General features: G+C 40.5%; 1 protein-coding gene across 3 annotated transcripts in view; it reads right to left on the reverse strand.

The window, feature by feature from the left end:
• The window catches only part of TXNDC11 (thioredoxin domain containing 11), a 64,731-nt gene that overhangs the window by 43,745 nt on the left and 2,106 nt on the right, over positions 1-18,880 (reverse strand). For 2 of the 3 annotated variants that reach the window (XM_026520312.4, XM_057315682.1), the window contains exons 2-4: positions 14,692-14,908; positions 11,052-11,149; positions 7,606-7,735 (exon numbers count right to left, since the gene is read on the reverse strand). In XM_026520312.4, the coding sequence (XP_026376097.1) occupies positions 7,606-7,735; positions 11,052-11,149; positions 14,692-14,908 (445 nt within the window). Of the gene's footprint in view, positions 1-7,605; positions 7,736-11,051; positions 11,150-14,691; positions 14,909-18,880 lie in introns of those variants that run through there. The other variant, XM_048224806.2, reaches the window with a different exon arrangement.

Here is an 18,880-nt window from a genome sequence, read left to right on the forward strand (position 1 = left end):
CTTTAAATTCTGACCAATCTTCCAAATCAAGATCAAATGGAATAAATTCATCCTACATATTAATAAATGTTTCGTGGCTAAAAATTAAATGGGGTCAACTTCAGCCCTCTTCTCATTCATGTTAACAGGAGTGGACACGCGGCCCACGAGCATGCATCTGTCTACACGCATGGTGCAACCACACGGGTTCATGTATACAAATGCACACGTGTATGCACGGTAATGGAAGAAAGGAAAATGTGAATTCTGAGTCTTCAAGGAAAACCCAAACTCAACCTTTCAAAACGAGTAAGGGGTGGACCACTTGCAGGGGTCCTCTGTGGACACCTCCTCCAGGGTAACGGTTTGTTCTTGCTGACAGCTTCACAGCTGCAGTTTCCCAAGGGCCTTTGTAGTTTAGATGAAGGAGCCTCATCTTCAAAAGAACTGGCACTGAAATTTTCAAGCAGTTTGAACAAAGCAATCCCATTAACAATACAAAGCAAACAATCCATTTGCATATTACTTTCACTTCTCACTGCCAAAGAAATGAAGACCTTAAGACTCAACAACTACAAGGGATAACACAAAGCGAGCCATTCAGAACACCAGGAACAGGCAAAATCTACTTTGAGTGTTACTTTTCAAACAATCACAATACCATTAGTGGTCTGTATTAAATTTTGAAAACTGGCATGTTTGAGAATAAAACTTAAATATTTCAAGCAAAAAAGTGCGTATTCACACACAAGGACCTTTCTAGGTCCAGGCCCATAGTTTGCTCAGCAGCAAATAAACCCAGGGACACTTATCTGAAACAACCTTGTCCAGTAGTTCCCTAGAGCTGCTGTAACAAATTGCCTCAAACTTGGTAGACTCAAACAACAAATTTTTACTCACAGTGCTGAGGCTAGCAGTCCAAAATCAGGAGGGCAGCGTGACCGTGCCCTCTCTGGAGGCTCTGAGAAAGAATCCCTCCTTGCCTCCTCCCCAGCTTTTGGTGGCTCCAGACATTCCCTGGCTTATGGCTGCACCCCTCCCGTCCCTGCCTGTGTCTTCCTGTGGCCTGCTCGCCTGTGTCTCTGTGTCCACTCCTCTTCTTATACAGACACCAGTTATCGGGTTTAGGGCCCACTCTAACTTCTGGATGCTTTCACCTCGAGATCCTTAACTAACGACACCTGGAAAGACCCTATTTCCAAATAAAGCCAATTTTGAGGTTCCGAGCAGACAGGAATTATGGGAGGACACTACTCAACTCCCTGCACCTTGTCTGTGTTCCTGTTTGTTGTTTATCTCCGTGTTTACCTCCATGAAACAGAGGGTCTCTCTTGTTCATCACTACATATCCACTTCAGACAGTACCTGGCACTGAGCAGGCACAAAATAAACATTTGTTAACGAGTGAAAGAATGGAGACAAAAAGATAAATGAGATGAAGCTCCTCCTACAATTTAGTAAGAATAAAACACAATGAGTACCAGATTACAACTTGACCCAGTTTGCGTGCTTTCAATTCCATTCCACGGGGGACAGTATTTTCAGCACCTGCTATAATGAGGAGGTTGGAGACAGCTATTTATAGGAGGCCAGCAAATCCTCGTCAGCATAGAACACTTCTTTGCTAAGTGCACACCACTAGCAGTGCGTCATAAATTTTAGCAGATGGCGTACACACCCTCTAGTGGCCATGAGAATAGTAGCCTCAGTGTGTTTCCACTCACCGGCAATGCAGTATTGCTGTACTAATGTTAACTCACACCTAGAAAATTTTAAACCGTTCAATTCACAGTGCTATAAAACTACAAGTTGACAGAGGCAGTATCTATTTGCTCAACTGCAGAGTAGAATTTTCCTAACAAACAACAGGATAACAGCAGGTGCTAAGCATTCTAGGTTTTTCTCCAAAAGGCTCAGGTTTTCTATCACCTGGCAATTTTCCTAACACCCTGCTTTCCTCTCCAAAAGATTCCCAAGATTTTCCCCATCCCGCTTAAATTTAAAACAATGTGGTTTGCCAAAACTGCTAAGAATAAATTAATGGATGTATGCTACATCACTGATCTTAAGTGGGTAAATTATAGAAAATTCATGAAAAGAATTAGAAACTATTTTAGCTGCAAATACAAGGTAAGTGTTCTAAATAATAACACTGTTAGCATTTTGTGGGTAGGTTACAAGGCACAAATCAGATGACTCTGTCAAGTGCTTTAAAAAATAAAAAAGAAAGCATTATCGATGTAGAAGCTACTGATACCTAAGTCAAATGATACCTAAAAAATACTAAAATTAGAAAAGCCATAGAACTCGTGACTTTGCAAGTCACACTACCATTACTGAATCCTATTCCCTGCCCACTCAACTCAACATTCACCAAAATAAAAATGACCCTGGCATATGTTTGTCTATGTTGTCCACAAGTAATAAACAACACTTTCCTTTCTGTATCTTAAATAGGCAGGAATAACCCTCAAGGAAGAGGGATTCTACAGCCAGAGTCAATGAAGAAAGGAGAATTTCTTAACATAGTTTGCAATGAGAGAACTTCAAGCTCTTCTTCTCCCTCTGCAGTATCCACTGGCAAGTTTACTTCAGTTTTTAGCTGCATTATTTATAAGGCAGGTATGATTTTACTTACTTACTTACTTATTTATTTTTAAAGCATCTCTACACCCAACATGGGGATCAAACTTACAACCCCCGAAATCAAGAGCTGCATGCTCTACCAACTGAGCCAACCAGGTGCCCCAAGGCAGGTATGATTTTAGTGCATATCTGAGAAGAAAAATCTAGACCTTACCCTGCCTCAATATTGTGATTATCATACAGAGAACACCCAATCAGTAACCGGAAGTGGTGAAACCCTGCTGCTTTAACAACAGGTCAACAGCCATGGCCCCATCCTTATTCACTACTCACTCTTAAAAACCACTCCTAAAAATGAAGGGGAAGAAGTTACAGTCAAATTAAGAAGTCAATACCTTCAAAAATATTCTATCCTGAAAGAGAAAGGCGGAAAAATGACATAAAGTAGTTAAATACCAAAAGTTTTTACTTCTAGATCCACAGTGAAGTTTCAACTCTGAAACCTTAAACATTTCTTTGGACACAAGTGAGAATTTGGGGAGCCAGAAGCCCTGGGTTACAGGCCAGTCTCCACTGAGGGTTAAATTACACCCCTTGTGTCCCCCACCTTCTGAATCTGTTCAGAAGGACCTATCATTTCTATCTCACACGGCTATTAGGAAGATCAGAAGCAAAAGCACGTGAAAACCGGAGGGCACTTTACCAGTGCACAGTTTACACACTCTTTGTTGGCTAATAACGAGTCAAGTATTTTGGAATTTATAGAAACAAATATTTATAATATTCACCCTGCAATGTCTTTCTGCAATATTCAATAAATCAAAGGCAAAATTATTTTCCTAAAATATGCATCCGGGCTCAGTGTTATATTCTACATACAGAAAACTAGAGTTAATGATGAGCAAACAGATTTGGGCAGGTTTGAGATATCAAGTCAAATACAATGTTTTCCACTAGTAAAAACTTTAACTGTTTTAGGTAATTCAGTATCAAATCATCTGAAAGAGGCTTTTGGAAGGATTTATCTGTAGGACTTACAAAAATTCAAACCAAGATAAAACTAGAGCATTTCTCTTTGCAACAGCAATGTAAGCATATACATATATCATTAGGATACACATAAGAAAATAAAAGTTTAAGTTAAAAGTTATTACTTTCAGAATATCATCATTTCCCAAGTAATAAACACTAATGGCACAGTTTTATGATGGTCCAAACTGCTTACAAAAATCTGCATTAGAGACAAATGAATTTACAATTAATCAGTATGGTTGTTTTTTAAGGAGGGGACAATTGTCAAATGCATTCCTTCAAGATGTCACAAACACGCCTAGAGACATAAGCAAAAAGCACTGCCATTCTAACAAACCTTAGAAGTGCCACAAAAACATTAAATAATTATTTTAGTCCAATTCTGGTATACTTAGATTTAAATACACTTGATATTGAAATCCCTATTTACAAAACATATAAGTTATGAGATAAGGCTCTTGATCAAAAGATGCACCTTTCATAGTAAGATTTCTTTAAATCAGCAAGATCCTTAACACATTTAGGAAGCATGTTTTGCGGGGAGGGGCAGTAACAATTTGAAGATTAGGCTGAACATCCCAGACAGCTCTACTGATGACAGCACAACTCATTCCTGTCTCTAATCCCCCAGAGATAACGCTCCAGGATTTTCATATTCTCTCTGCCCCTGTGATGAGCAGATAAGCTTGCAACTATTAAGACTATGGCATTCTGTGTGCTACCTGAAAAAAAGATGTGTTTGTACTAATACCTGTGAAGCATCATCCTAAGGCCTTATTTGGGAAAACAGTAATTTACAACAGAGGTTCTCAACCGAGGCGATTTTGCTCCTCTAGGGGACATCTGGCAATGCCTGGCTATTTTTGGTTGTCAGAGCTAAGGGGGGAAGGAAGTGCTACTGGTATCCAGTAGGTGGAGGCCAAGAATGCTGCTGAACATTTGCAAAGCATGGGATCGCCCTACCCCCACAGAACTACCTGACTCCCAATGTCAATAATGCCAAGGTTGGGAAAGCTGAATTCAGGGGAACGTCAGAAGCATACTGTGCTCTAGAGTGGGACCTGCAAAAATTCCTTCACCTTTCCCCTTTATTTGACTCTCAAAGCCATGGCAGTGGTTTCATTTCTGGATCTTTGCCGTTATGTTATCTTACAGGGAGTGTGCTTGAAACCGAGATCACGTCTAGGCAGTGCTGGTATGTTTCACAAGATAAACAGTTTCACAAGTGCCATGCTGGGCTTGCCTCCTGAGTTCTTTCACCATTAATCAAATATCGTCTCTTGCTAACCAGACAATTTCATCTCAGTGAGAAGAAGCCCAGAGAAAGACAATACTAAGATGCTAAAAGCTATCTACCACTTCAGGAGGAAGCATTCTAAAGACTGATAGGCCACACAAGGACCCATCTTGGCAGCACCCTCCTGGTCCTGTTTTAAAGGCAGTCTAATCATGGCTGTACATCATTCTAACTCAGTGGGCCGCCAAAATGAGTAATGTCACCAGCACATCAGTGCGTCTGATGTGAACTCAGCGTCAAACTTGGCACATCATTGCTGAAAGCCCTGCTGACAAGCAGACTCAGAGAACGCAGAGGCTAAAGGTAAGGAACCAGCTTTGCTGCCCGGTCATAATGGGAACTCACCTCTCTCCTGCAGCCCAACCACAGAGACACTACAGAGGCCAGAAACAAAACAAGATTAGAAACAGCTCTGATATGGATGTTCAAAGGCACTGACTCAAAAAAACTTCCCAACCAATAACTGATGAACCTTCCAGCCTGCCTCTTTCCAGCCTCTAAACATCACCAGAGCCAAAAGAGTCAGGAGGAATTCTGTGAGCCAATTCCCTACCTTCAGAGATGAGAAAATTGTGTAAAACTCAGACATCAGAGACATGCTAACATCAGGGCTAAAACCCAGGCCTCTAGAGTCTTAGCTGAGTCCTACTTCTTATCACGAGTCCCCTGCTAAGAACTGGCTCAGGGGGCGCCTGGGTGGCGCAGTCGTTAAGCGTCTGCCTTCGGCTCAGGGCGTGATCCCAGCGTTTTGGGATCAAGCCCCACATCACGCTCCTCCTCTGGGAGCCTGCTTCTTCCTCTCCCACTCCCCCTGCCTGTGTTCCCTCTCTCGCTGTCGAATAAATAAATAAAATCTTAAAAAAAAAAAAAAAAAAGAACTGCCTCAGAGCTCTCTGGATACAAATCTCCAACAGTGCTGAAAATAATAATGAAGTTGCCTCTCAGTGTTCTTGTCGTGAGGCTAAATGATCTCAATTTTTTCCACACTTTTCTTTGAAAGGGTAAACACATAATGTATGCTATTTATTCATGTGCCATTGCTCCTCTGCCATTTCTCTCTTCATTATTTAGGAGAAACTGAGTGAAAACATAAAGAAAAAAACAGAGGGTTTCAGACAAAACTAGGCACAGTGCTCCACAGAAGTCCCTACAGAGCATACCTGAAGGAGAATCTCTTCACCCCTGCAGGTCATTTATTATCTTAATTACAAAACAAACAAAAGACTTCTTATAGAAGTAGGGAGTTCCAGCAAGCATTATGCACATGTCGAGTTCTCTCAACGGTGCTAAATATCGAGGATTTTCTCCATGATGCCATTTCTATAAGTTTTTATTTATTGGGACCACATCCTGTATGCATTTTCATGTCTTATTTAATCCCTGTTTATAGATGAAGGCATGGAGGTTTAAAGAGGTTAAGTAGCCCATAGGCCACACAGCTAACAAGTGACAGAGCTCAGTGTCTAAATCCTGATTCTTCACCATTCTGCCGCACCACCTCCTTGACTCTGTCATCTACTGCAAACCTATGTGAAAACCCACTTATCACACAACTATTGCAGCTAAGAGTTAAACACCCTTTTCCAGTCCCCTGATGCCTGGGAGGCAAGTGACCTGCCCCACGTCACAGAACAAGTTAGCACTGCCAGAGGGACCAGGCCCAGGCACCCAGGGTGGTTCCCACCTGCCAGCCTGTCCCAGCACAAGAGACAAGCCTGTGAAGGGCATGGAAATCCAACCTGTGTCCACATAAGAGTAAGGACATGTTCACTCTAATGCACACCAGAGAACTTACAAGCAGAGTAACTAGATATTAACACTGCTGCTTAGAGAATCTATTCATCATTAACACATAAACGGTGTTGCTAACATGACCGAAAAGCTGTAAATGATGTCCCAAAGAAATTCATGTCCAATCTATATAAAACCTCCCCAGTGCAAAAGGTAAAATCCAACCCAGTCACAAGTACTAAATCCTCAGTGAGGTCTGGATTCATACGGTTTCTCTCTCAGGTACTACAGTCCTGTATCTAAGTATCGTTTTTACTTGCTGTACCCAAGTATGATTTACACTTGCTCCAATGAATTTTTCTGTGGAACTATTAATTTATTTAGATTATTTTAAGCTTTAAACTGGCCTCTTAATGATAAGTGGTCCGGAACACACACTGAAGATCCTATAAAAATAATTTATCAGGGGATGAAGCTGGTGATGGGAAAGCAGCAGAGAAGCCATGTTAGGAAACTTCCTGTTAGTAAGACCTTGAAAGAGTTATTCACTTTATAAAATAGAAGGGCACATGTTCCCAGTTTTTTTTAAAGCTAAACTACAGCTGACAAGTAAAACCAGGTATTCTGTAGTAACATGCCATTAAGCATCAAATAAAATTTTTTTAAAAAATTTGCAGATGCATATAAACTATAAGTTAATTCTTATATGCTCTAAGCTCATCATCACACAAACTGAAAGTCTGTTGGAAATTCCCAAACAAAAAATTCACAAGGTTTTACAAGTGTTCTATTCTCTTAAAACTCACTTGGCCAAGCCATACCTACAATCCAGTATCTCAAAAAGCATTTAACTGGGGCTTATCTATAATGTGATCTTTTCATTGCTGCAAATCAGGAGGTATAAAAACACTTCTAATACAAACAATCCAACACAACCCGGTGAAACCTTGGGGATGGGAGGAGATATGAAAGACAGGTACCTCGTAGTTTGAGAGAAAATCTAGTAATTCTGATTGAGATGGGATGTAGAGAAGTGGTTTCATCACCCGGCGGACAAACTTCTCAATGTAAACAGCACTCATGGGGCCTTTGTATTCGATTGGTCCAAAACTAGTACCAAAAAAATAAAAATAAAAAAATAAAAATAATAATACACCATGCATTAAACCTGTAACGTATAACTGAAATCATCAACACCACAAAACGATCCTGACTGCTTCATTGGTAAGTACCCTTCTGTGTCCCGGGAGGCAAAGAGGCCTTTCATGTGCCACATGGCACAAGCAGCCACTACTCTTCTATGAGCTTAATTCAACTGCAAACTCAATTTCAAACAAAGAACATTCATTCTAGCCTCTGGGGCAAAAAGAAAAATTCCCATTTCTTTAAAAAACAAAACCAAACAGAAAGGCAATCCTGGAAACTGACCAAATGCTAAAGGATTCCTGGATCTTAACTACATAATTCAACGTTGGGGGGGGCAGACTTTCTTTTATGCATCACTCTGAAATAAAAAACCAGCTGAGCAATTGACCCTTGGCCTACTAAAATGTACTTATTAAATATTCCCATAGGCACTTAAACAAAGGATCACTAAATAACCTAAAACCTATCCAAAGCTTTCCTGTAACAAAAAAAGATAATGGGAAGGGACCAAGCTAGGGACCTGCAAAAATGATCTTATTTTCCCTTCCGGGTGTGCTTAGGGACGCACAGGAATTTGATTTAGCATTGCTAAGAAATAATACAACTTTCAGTTACCCTCCTAAGCTAATCAGAATCCTCACATGGCTTTCTTCAATGTTGCACAATGCAGACGCTGCTCAAATATAACTGAATGATATGTGGCAGGGTGGGGGAGTAAGGTGAAATTCAGTAACTCCATAACCATTCTTCTGTCTAAATAGAAATTGACATTAAGCTTGCTGTTAATAGCAACAATAAACAGAGCACTAAAGAATTAGATAAATGCTGTGATCCCAATACTATATGCTTACATAAATGAACACACACACGTATAATGGGATGAGATAAACACAATTCTTCAGGGTGCACTGAAAATATGGTGCCAAACAGAAAAATGTTAGCATGAAAAAAGTAAAAACAGCGTTCTACATGCACAGCTGGGAGACAGAGTTAACAATTCTATCAATTCAAGACTTACATAAATTACCACCACCAACAACCCCATCAGCCACTAATAATTTTTAACTTAAATAAAAAAATCATCCATTAACATATTTTGTTCAGCAAAAAGGAGCCAACAAATCTGGAAACGTCATCTCCTCAGGCAAAGAGGCTCCTGGAGTGTCGTTAGAAGGATCCCAGTGACTTGTAAAAGCTGAGAAGACCTCAAAATGCAGGATGTAGAACACATTTTACCAACATGCCACAGTCACAACCACAGGACGAGCTGACGCAGGGCTGCTGAGCCTTGTACAGAGTGTTAGAAGAAACTACTCCCGGCTTCAGAACCTTTTAAAAACTGTCTTAGTGAGCAGTATCAATACAATCAAAAAAAATGGAATCTACTTAGAAGCAAAACAGAAAGTCTATTAATTTCTCTAAGCAGCCACTAGTAGATAAGCCGTTACGAACACAGCAACAACAACAACACACACGCGAACAGCAATGGTCTGCTGCCCAGTGATGGGCTGAGGGGCCACATTTGCAAGCATGATAAACCAAGAGAACCTCAACACCACTGAATGGTCACAAGAGAGTTTAGTTGAAGAAACACATTCACTCATGTGTTACGTATAAAACACAGAACTTGAAGATTCTTAAATAGGATATGAAAAGGCTACCTTTCACATATCTCTGTGTCTTAGCACTTGCTTGTTTTTAGTACACAGGGAATGGGAGATATTGAAATGAGCATTAAGAGGTCTGAACGAACTGAAACAAGTAAAACCTAACAGGCAAAGATGAGGGGCAAGCACTTCAAGGAGAGTACCAACCTCAAATTCCTCATCTGTAAAATGAGAAGGTTGGACTAGATGTTTCTAAAGTTCCTTGCATGTCCTTTCAATCTTTCCATAAATCTAAGAAAACAAACGGTATAAGACAATATACTGCACAGCCATATAACCCAAAAAGATATTTTGTACTTGATTCAAGAGAACTCTTCTGATTTTAATATCACAGCAAATTAGGCCCACCTCTGGGCAGTTGGCTCGGTTACCTATAGTGGCAAGGCTTATATTCCTCACTAGGCACCTGTGCCCTATTTCCTATCTTCAAATATTGTCTATTTCCAAAAAGAGAACTGCAGGGACCTTCGCAGGGCAAGCTTATTTACCCTATTATAGAGCACACAACTTTAGCATCTTCAAATGCAAGTTACACTCTGAGAAGTTCTCCTGGATGTAGAAGAGACTTTGAAGGTGGAGATAGGGTAAGAAAGGGCATTTTTGCTCAAATATTATTTAACAGCTCCTAATAAACAATACTACATGCCACACAACATTTTATGTTAGAAACATGAGGTGTGATGGAATGTGACAGATAATCCACAAATGATAGTTTGATGTTTCTTATAAATCCTCATTGATTAAAGCCTAGGAAGTTCAGAGGGAGGGAAAAAATAAAGCATAAAAAGTAAAGCTCTTACTAATGAAACATTCTTTACCCATTTTACCCTCATTAACAAACTTCAAGCCAATTACACTGAACAAAGTCCAAAGTCTCATCTGTCTTCAAAATTCTTCAAGTCCGATTTCAGACATTACTTAACACTCACAGCGAGGTCTGGGCAGTATTTCAAAATCAAACACAAGTATTTCTGCATCATAATACATAAACTGGCTCCTTAAGTGGGATAAAGACTAAAGGCAGCCTCTTGATACTTCAGGCTAGAGGTACGCATGTGGGAACAAAATTTATGAAAACTTTCAGGTTTTCAAAACTCTTTGGATTTCAGGATTATGGGCACAGGACAGTGGACATGTAATAATCTTCTTCCCAGCAGAAAAGGTGCTAAGATTCCCTCCTGACTATGTATGTTGCCAGGTAACAGGATAAGGACCTTTGTGTATTTTCATGCAATAAAATACTAAAAAGTACAGCTGCATAATGGGGCAGCTGGCACTATCAAAAACAATGCCATACACTACGTAATGGCATGAAAAGATATTCACACAAGCAAGAAAAAGCAGTTTAGAAAATTCTACACAATCCCATTTTTTTAAATTAAAAAAAAATAAGAGAGTGGACATGTATAGTCAGAGGAGGATACAAATCAAAACACATGATTATGCACAGCTGATAAAATATCTAGATCCTTTTATTTATTTTTGCTTATCTGTATTCTTTGCTTATCTGTATTTCCTCAATTGCCTACAGTGAATATCTAATACTTTAAAACAGAAAAAAAAATTCACTTTGGAACTTAACTGGAATTAGAAAACTAGTTCAACGTTCTTACCTCCGATGATACAGATATATCACAGGGAAATAAAAGAAGTGCTTCTGTTTTCTGCATTTCCCCTGGTTCCACCAACAGTTAATTGCCACAAACAACACCTGCAGAGCCAAAAAAGGTTTCAAATGACTATGAATAACAACTGAAAAATTACCAAGATTTTAAAGATAAAATCATAGAAATGGAACTATTCCTCTCCGAAACAGAAAGTGAGAAAAAAAATTATCTCCAGTATTCAAAGAAGGTCATCATCTACCACCACAATAAAAAAGATAGACTTTCATCTACGGTGTCTAGCTAGGACTCTAGCATTTTACTAGTATTTTACAGTCTAGTCCAAGAAGGAAATGATTTGCTTTGAATTCTAAAGTGAATGAGCACCAGTGAGCTTTTCCTAAGCATGATTATACTAAAACACAATGGAAGGATATCTTTTGATGGTTAAACTGAGCGTGGGAGAAGGAAAAAAATGTTAGCTGCAAATAAAACGTCACAAATATCAAAGGACCATTTTTAACAACTATATTAAAAACCAGTAAGAATAAGATAACTAAAGCTATGCTCTAAAATGTAGTACTAAGCAGCAAAAATACAAATTAAATACATATTCATAGGCAGATGCTGAAATATTAAAGGAGAAATGTCTCCAATCTACTCTGAAATGTCCCCAAAACAAGATGGGCTAATAGATTAAAGCAGGGTTTCTCAACTTTGGCACTACTGCTATTTTGGCCTTCCACTGTTATGAGGCTTTCCATAGGTTTGTTTTTGTTGTGAGGGGCAGTCCTATGCACTGGATGTAGGGGTTAGCAGTATTCCTGGCCTATGCCCACTACATGCCAGCAGCTCTCCCCTCGCAAGCAGCGATCCCCAAAAACAGCTCCAAACACTGCCGAAGGTCCCCTGGGGCAGTGGGGGGGGGAACTTCCTCTAGCTGAGAACCACTGACTAGAGGAATAGTAAGAGGAATAAATACATGATAAAATAAGCAAAATAAAATGTCAATAACAATATTTAACTGGCAGGCATATATAAAATTCCTTTACCTTTGCTATGTGAAGCAATTTTCATAATAATATTGAAAAAATATGAAGACTACAAATGAAAAGTCACTTTCAGAGGCCTTCCTTACACATCGTAAACAGCAATATTGCTCAAAACTTAGTGGAAACTCTTTAGAGCTCCTTTTAGAGTCCATTTATGAGAAAGAAAAATAACAGTATCTTTAAAGTGACATCTCATTTTTTCACTCAAAAATAGGGCACAATCTACCATGTTTGCTAATTTTACTAAAGCAATGTGGCTCAAAAGACTTTTGCCAGTTTCCAAAAATAAACCCCCTCTTTTTCCCTAGTGAGAACACAGAATAATAGCTCTCAATTTGAAAGGAGCTGGAAAAAAAATTGAAAAAAGCAGTGCCTGTTAGCTGTGGATGGCACTATAACCTTCACTACTTGTCATGTGATCCTTAGTCAACAGCTCCACCATCCAAGTCTGGGGTCCTGCTTCCAAGAACAGGGGTGCCAGCACCCGCATGCAGAGCTGTCATGAGAAACAGCACAGGGCCCGGCACACCACAATGTCGTTCCTATAATCACTCGGAAGGACGCAGCTGCTTCAGCTGACAATGAGGTAACAAGTAACTGACACCTGCCCTAAACAGAGTAGATTCCCCCTTGTTCCCCTACATGTTCTCCTAATTCAGAAAACTTGGGGAATGCCTGGGGAATGAAGTGGTGACTTCTTTTAGGCTAACCTATCACTTGCCTCCCAATGCTACATTAGAGTTCCCGCTTCCTCCCTGGAAGTGTCTGCCAGTTTGGTTATTATTAGCACGCATTCATTCATTCATTCAAAGTGAGCTCTACTGCCCAATGTGAGGCTTGAACTCACGACCCTAAGGCCAAGAGTCTTATGCTTTACCAACTGAGCCAGGCTGGCACCCCTATTACTAGCCATTTTTAAAGGGGGAGGAGAGTAAAGGGAGCACAGGGAATTGATCAATCCCATGGGTCCAAAGTCGGAACACAAAATCCCAATCCCCTCAGAACCAATGTCCTAGGCAATGAAGAGTTCTAATGAAGAGCTAGATTTAAACAGTACTTTGCACCACATTCAGGAATCTATAATGGTTCAAAAGGCTTTTGCTAGGTCGGGCAGAAAGCCTCACCAGCATTTATAACATTGTTCCTAGGAAAAACCAACCCAGAGTTCCAAAGAAACTTCTGGAACTCAGCTGCCTGCATAAGTTACCTCAGATCAGTGGTTCTCAGCAGCAGCCTTTTAGAAATCTGTGGGATGCTCTTCTGCTTGCTGCAGTGACTGGGAAGCTACAGGGCATGGGGTGGGCAGGTGCTGTGGGAGACAGCCCACGATGCTCGAAACTGCTTTGCCCAGGGAAGAGTTATCTGCAGCACCCCAGAGCAGTCTGAAATGTCCTGCCCAACAATGAGGCTGGGGAAAACCTGTCTGTTATTATTCAAGCCCAGGACCTAATTCCATTTTATATGTGAATCCAAAGCATGGTTTTTGTAATCATGGAATTTCTTGGGAAGGCACCTCCTATGTAAACCTAAGGCAGAAAATACTTTGTTTGGTTCCAGACTTTACCAAGAGCTGTTCACCATTCAGGAAACTCGAATCAGTGAGAGCAGTGGCCCCGCAGTACCTGAGTCTCTAACACACCTTTACCAGTCTGCATTTCTAACTGTCCACCCCAGTAGCGCTCCATAAAGGGACCAGGACCTATTCTGCCCGAGCGTTTATATCCTGAAACATACATGACCTGATTATACGTTACTTCTGTTGCCCCCACCTCTATGTTATAATTAGTGTATTGGGTTGACTCTTTGGCAATTATACATGTAGGGAAGTTTTATCATCTATGAAATCCTTTTCAGGACAGCAAAAGGTACCTCATAAAATATTTGTCTTATAAAAGGCAACTGAGCTCCACTGGGTTGAAAACCACTACCATACAGATGACTCATTTGCCCATCCCTCTGGCCTAGCACAAAGGTAGCCTTCATTAAGTGTTGCATATAGTTCTGGTCCAAGTATTTTTAAAAGGGCAGCATGTTACATTGTAGTCATGACACATAAATCTGTCTTACAGAAAATAACTCATCAGCGGGGCACCTGGTTGGCTTAGTCTGACTCTTGGTTTTGGCTCATGCCATGATCTCAGGGTGGTGAGATCCAGCCCTGCATCAGGCTCCACGCTGAGCATGGAACCTGCTTAAGATTCTCTCTCTGCCCCTCCCTACCCACCCCAACCCCACACTCATCCACACACGTGCTCTCTCTCAAGTAAATAAATAAATAATAGGGCTATTAGAAAAGAAAAGAACTCATCGAGCAATAGCAAATGGATATTCAACTAGGCTTTTCAGCACTAAAACCAAACAGCATGGGACCCTGAGAGGAACACTGACCTGCATCACAAGGAAACACAGAATCTGCTCCCTCTCCTGCCTCTAACCAACTATGACCCTTACCATCAGAAACCCTTTTTCTTTACAGAAAGCTTCACAACTTATAAAGTAAGGCTCAGTCAGCCAGCTGGGTAAGGGGTCTCTCTGGAAACAACCAGCCCTGCACAGAGCTGACAGTCATCCATTTGCAGGCCGAATGTCAGCATTACCTGGTCCGAAAGCTGACTCGCTGCTTGCTCAATCTCTGACCTGGCGGCGATGGACTGGCCACACCATGGAGCATAGAAGAACAGCAGCACCACCTCTGAGTCCCGGCGAACATGCTCTGCGTAGTCCAGCTGCCCCTGGAAGAGGTCAAGAACCGGAGACCTCGAGGAGAAAAAGCTGACAGGTGGCTTTGCTGGTATTATCACATCTTTTGCTCGACTAAAAAAGAGCAAACACAAACAAGATTTCTAAGTTTATCTTCTTCTAACGACAGCTTTATGTGGAAGGAGAATGAAGCTTAAAAGAAAAATCTCTTGAATAAGAAAATGGAGTTCCCAAAACATCGCCCTGGAGTAAAAAATATGCTGTACTAAGGCAATATTTAGGTAAGAGAATGTAAGACATGAATAATGTGTTGAAAACAACTCTCTAATGCTGTCTCTCCAGGTGTGGGGTGGGAAGGCAGCAGAGAGCAGAGGAGAGGATGTCTCTGAATAATCCATATTCTTGCCTCCCACACCCAAAACACTCCACCCTCATCTCTCTGCAGCCTGGCTGTCCACAGGAGCCGCTGATCTCCAGGGCTTCAGAACCACCAGTGAGCTTGCTCATAACTAAGGGCAGGGAGCTCTCGGGACTACTACTACTAAGATTTCTATGGGAAATTCTTACCATCAACTCAACTTTGAGAAAACGTTATGTTTATTAGCTGGAGTTGGCCTGTACTTATCCAGGGCATTCAAGCAAAAGTAATAAATAATAATGTAGATTTCTCCAGATACATATCAGGAAGCCACTAAAATGGAATTGGGAGGCCAGAAGGGGGAGCCAGCACCTCTCCATGTCCATTACAGGAAAAATGATCAATTACAGACACCAATAGGACAATCCACACCAGGAAAAGATCTAACAACTCCTACAAAAAGACTGACTACTCCAGCAATCAGCCATTGAAAAACTGTCATCCCCCCAAACTCTTGCTTCTCTCCAAAGGACTTTGCTTTCATTCACAACAACCCCTCCCACCTTCCTCCTTCTCCATAAAATAACGCTATTCTCCTTTGTCTGTGGGATTTCCCTATGGTTTGCCATAGCTTGCATGTCCTGGATTGCAATTCTCTATTCCTGAATAAACCCATTTTTCTGATAAAATAACTGTTTAATTTTTAAAGTTAACAATATCATGATTCAAAGGTTAGTAAAGTTGACTAACAAAATATCAGCCCATTTTAACAGGAAAACAGTCTTCCTGAGTACCTGAAGTTCCCAAAAGGGAGAGATCCAGAGAAGACAGAAAAGAATGAACAAGTGGTCTGAAGTCACAGAGCTGCCACTATTTTTCCCATCAAGACAAAAAGATCTTGGCTGAAGCTGCATGCCACCAAGTGAAAGGAACTTAATGAACAGCTTGAGCTGTTCACACATCTATACTAACATGGCATAAAACCACTACAGTGTGTTTAGCCAAGAAACCAAAAGGAATAAAAAAAGAGACCCTAGAAAATACTCAATTAACCCAAAAGGCAGAAAAGGACCAAGGAAGGAATAAAAACCAGAAGGTACAAATTGGAAAACAAACAGCCAGAGGCAGGATTACATCCAACAATATCAAACATTACATTAAATATAAAAGGACTAAATCACCCAATTAAGGGGAAGAGAATGCCAGACTGGATAATGAAGCAAGACCTATCAAATGCTGTCTAAAAAAGACCCATCTTAAACATAAAGACATAGACAGGATGAAAGCCTAAGGATGGGAAAAGATAAGTTACCTAAACAGTATACATAAGGAAGCTGGAGTAACTCATTAAGTGAAAGAATAAACCGGAGTATAGTCTTACAGTTAAATGTCACTCAACAATGAAAGAACTGATACATACCATACCTGGATGAGTCTCAAAATAATTACACTGAAGAAGCCAGATACTAAAGAATACATATAACATGAATGTGTTTATATAAAATTCCAAAACAGACAAAACTAATCTATAACAAAATAATCATATCAGTGGCTACCTAGAGTGGGGAGTGGGGCACTTGACTGAAAGGATGAAGGTGGTTAAATTTATCAAAAGTCATCAACCTGTACTCGTAAAATGTGTAATTTTACTGAATGTAAAATATACTGCCATGAAGCTGATAAAAAAAAAACGTCCTGGCTGGTCTCCTCCTCTGACAACTCTGTTGTCAAATGAGGGGACCTCATTTTTTCCTCTCAGTTCCCTGTTGGTTGCCTTTATACCCCTCACCACAATCAGTAACTTACTTATTTTACCTATAATCTATTTACTCTACGACATCATTAACTCCCTGAGGGCAAGAACCCTATCTTTTTCACTGTTAGATCCTCAACTCTTTATGGTTCCTGGTGCTCTGAAGTTCGGTAATTTGTGAAACACACAAACTGACCCTCCTACCTCATCTGAACATATGAAAAGGCAAATTAAATACAAACCCACACAGACAGACATAATTAAGAACACTCAGAATCAAAGTGTCAGAGGCCCATTTGCTTTACTAGGGATGATCCTAAGTGCCTCATCATTATGTTCTATGTTCACATACGTGTTCAAACAAACTTGATAATCTGGCTTCTCGGAATACAGCAAGGTAGCAGGAAGGAAGAACAAGAAGGAAAGTGCTGCCAGGTCTGCAATGCCCAGCAGACAGATATTTAGAACCAAAAAAGGAAATCTAAACACCCAAGACCCAACCTCCTCTAAGAGCTTTAGGGTCATTTAGCATAAAGGAAAGAATCCCACGCCTTCCTCTGCATCTAGGTGTTAGCTTCCTGAATTAAGACAGGTTTAAACATATTACTTCCCTATTTTCACCAAAAACTATTAAGATCATAAAGTAGTAATCTTTTAAAGTATTACACGATAATCCGAAAAATGTTCACTGAGCAAATGTTAATATGCTTCAGAAAATGCACTGGAGGCACCAAGGCTAGAGCAGCAAGCACGGTAATGCTCTCAAGGGGCGTACTTTCTCCAGGAAGAAGACGCAAACAACAGAACACGTGCACGACAAACAAAAAGCCACAAAAGGAACACTGCTACGTGGAGCATTTAACAGGGTGATGCTACAGAGGAACTTTCAAGCCGAGACCTGAATGATAGGCAGCCATGCAAAGGGATGGGGAAGGAAGGCCCTGCGTGACATGTTATCAAAAGCTCCAAAATCCCCCCTCTTTCGAGATGATTCCTCTACTAGTCAGACTGCATGTTGAGTGTTAAATAACACAATCTGAGGGAAAATGTAGGTTTGTGACAACCAAACTAAGGATAATAATCCACTTAGTATTACTGCTTGGCATGTTCACCAGAGCGGTTCAGAGCGGTTCCTAAAGTACACCAGCCAGATAAAATCGTGGCCCACGGAAAAGCAAACATTAACCAGGGAAGAGAAACATCTGCCTCTGCTCCACCAGAAACAGTCACAAGTTTCCATTTAACTCTTAAACTTGCTACAAGTTTTCAAGAAACTACACCTAGATCAAAGATTTCCTGCAGCTTTGAAGGCACAGTCTCAGGTCTGAAAAACTCAAGAGCTGGTTGCAAGCAAAAAGGGTCGGCTGCAGCTCCCAATTTCTGTATGAAATGCACACCCTATGCCTCCTTCTGAAGAGGATCTGAAGCAGCTTTGAAATCACAAAATGCAGTAAAGCAAAATGAATATATGCACGACACATATACAGATACACAACTTTTTCCCTCCAAAATCAGGGTGAAAGGAAAGGGAGAAGGATGAAGTCAAGGAGATTCAGTGCATAGCAAAGCAGGTAAAATAAAGATTAAAAGCCCCAAAATGCACAATTACTGTGTTTCCACACCAAATCAACCTTTTTTATATTATCTGTCTTGAACTCAGCTAAGCAACCAACACTGAAGAGGGCTATCACTTATTTTAGGCCTGGAGCTATTAATAAATATAAAATTAAAAAAAAAATCCCACCTTCTCGTAAGCTTCTGTCCTCTGTAATGCAAAAAATCTTAAAAGTAAAATAGTAAAAGGGGGTCAGAAATGTTCAAGTCTATAACAGTATCATAACACCATTCAATCAAACAAGACTCTAAAAAATCAATCTCAGTCCATTGAAAGACTGTCGAGATTTGCCAGTGGCATAGAAAGTAGAGGGACAGGCAAGCAGCCCTTCACTGGCTCACTCCTATTCCGAAGCAGGTG

Source organism: Ursus arctos, unplaced genomic scaffold, assembly GCF_023065955.2.
Source record: "Ursus arctos isolate Adak ecotype North America unplaced genomic scaffold, UrsArc2.0 scaffold_2, whole genome shotgun sequence".
Lineage (NCBI taxonomy): Eukaryota > Metazoa > Chordata > Mammalia > Carnivora > Ursidae > Ursus > Ursus arctos.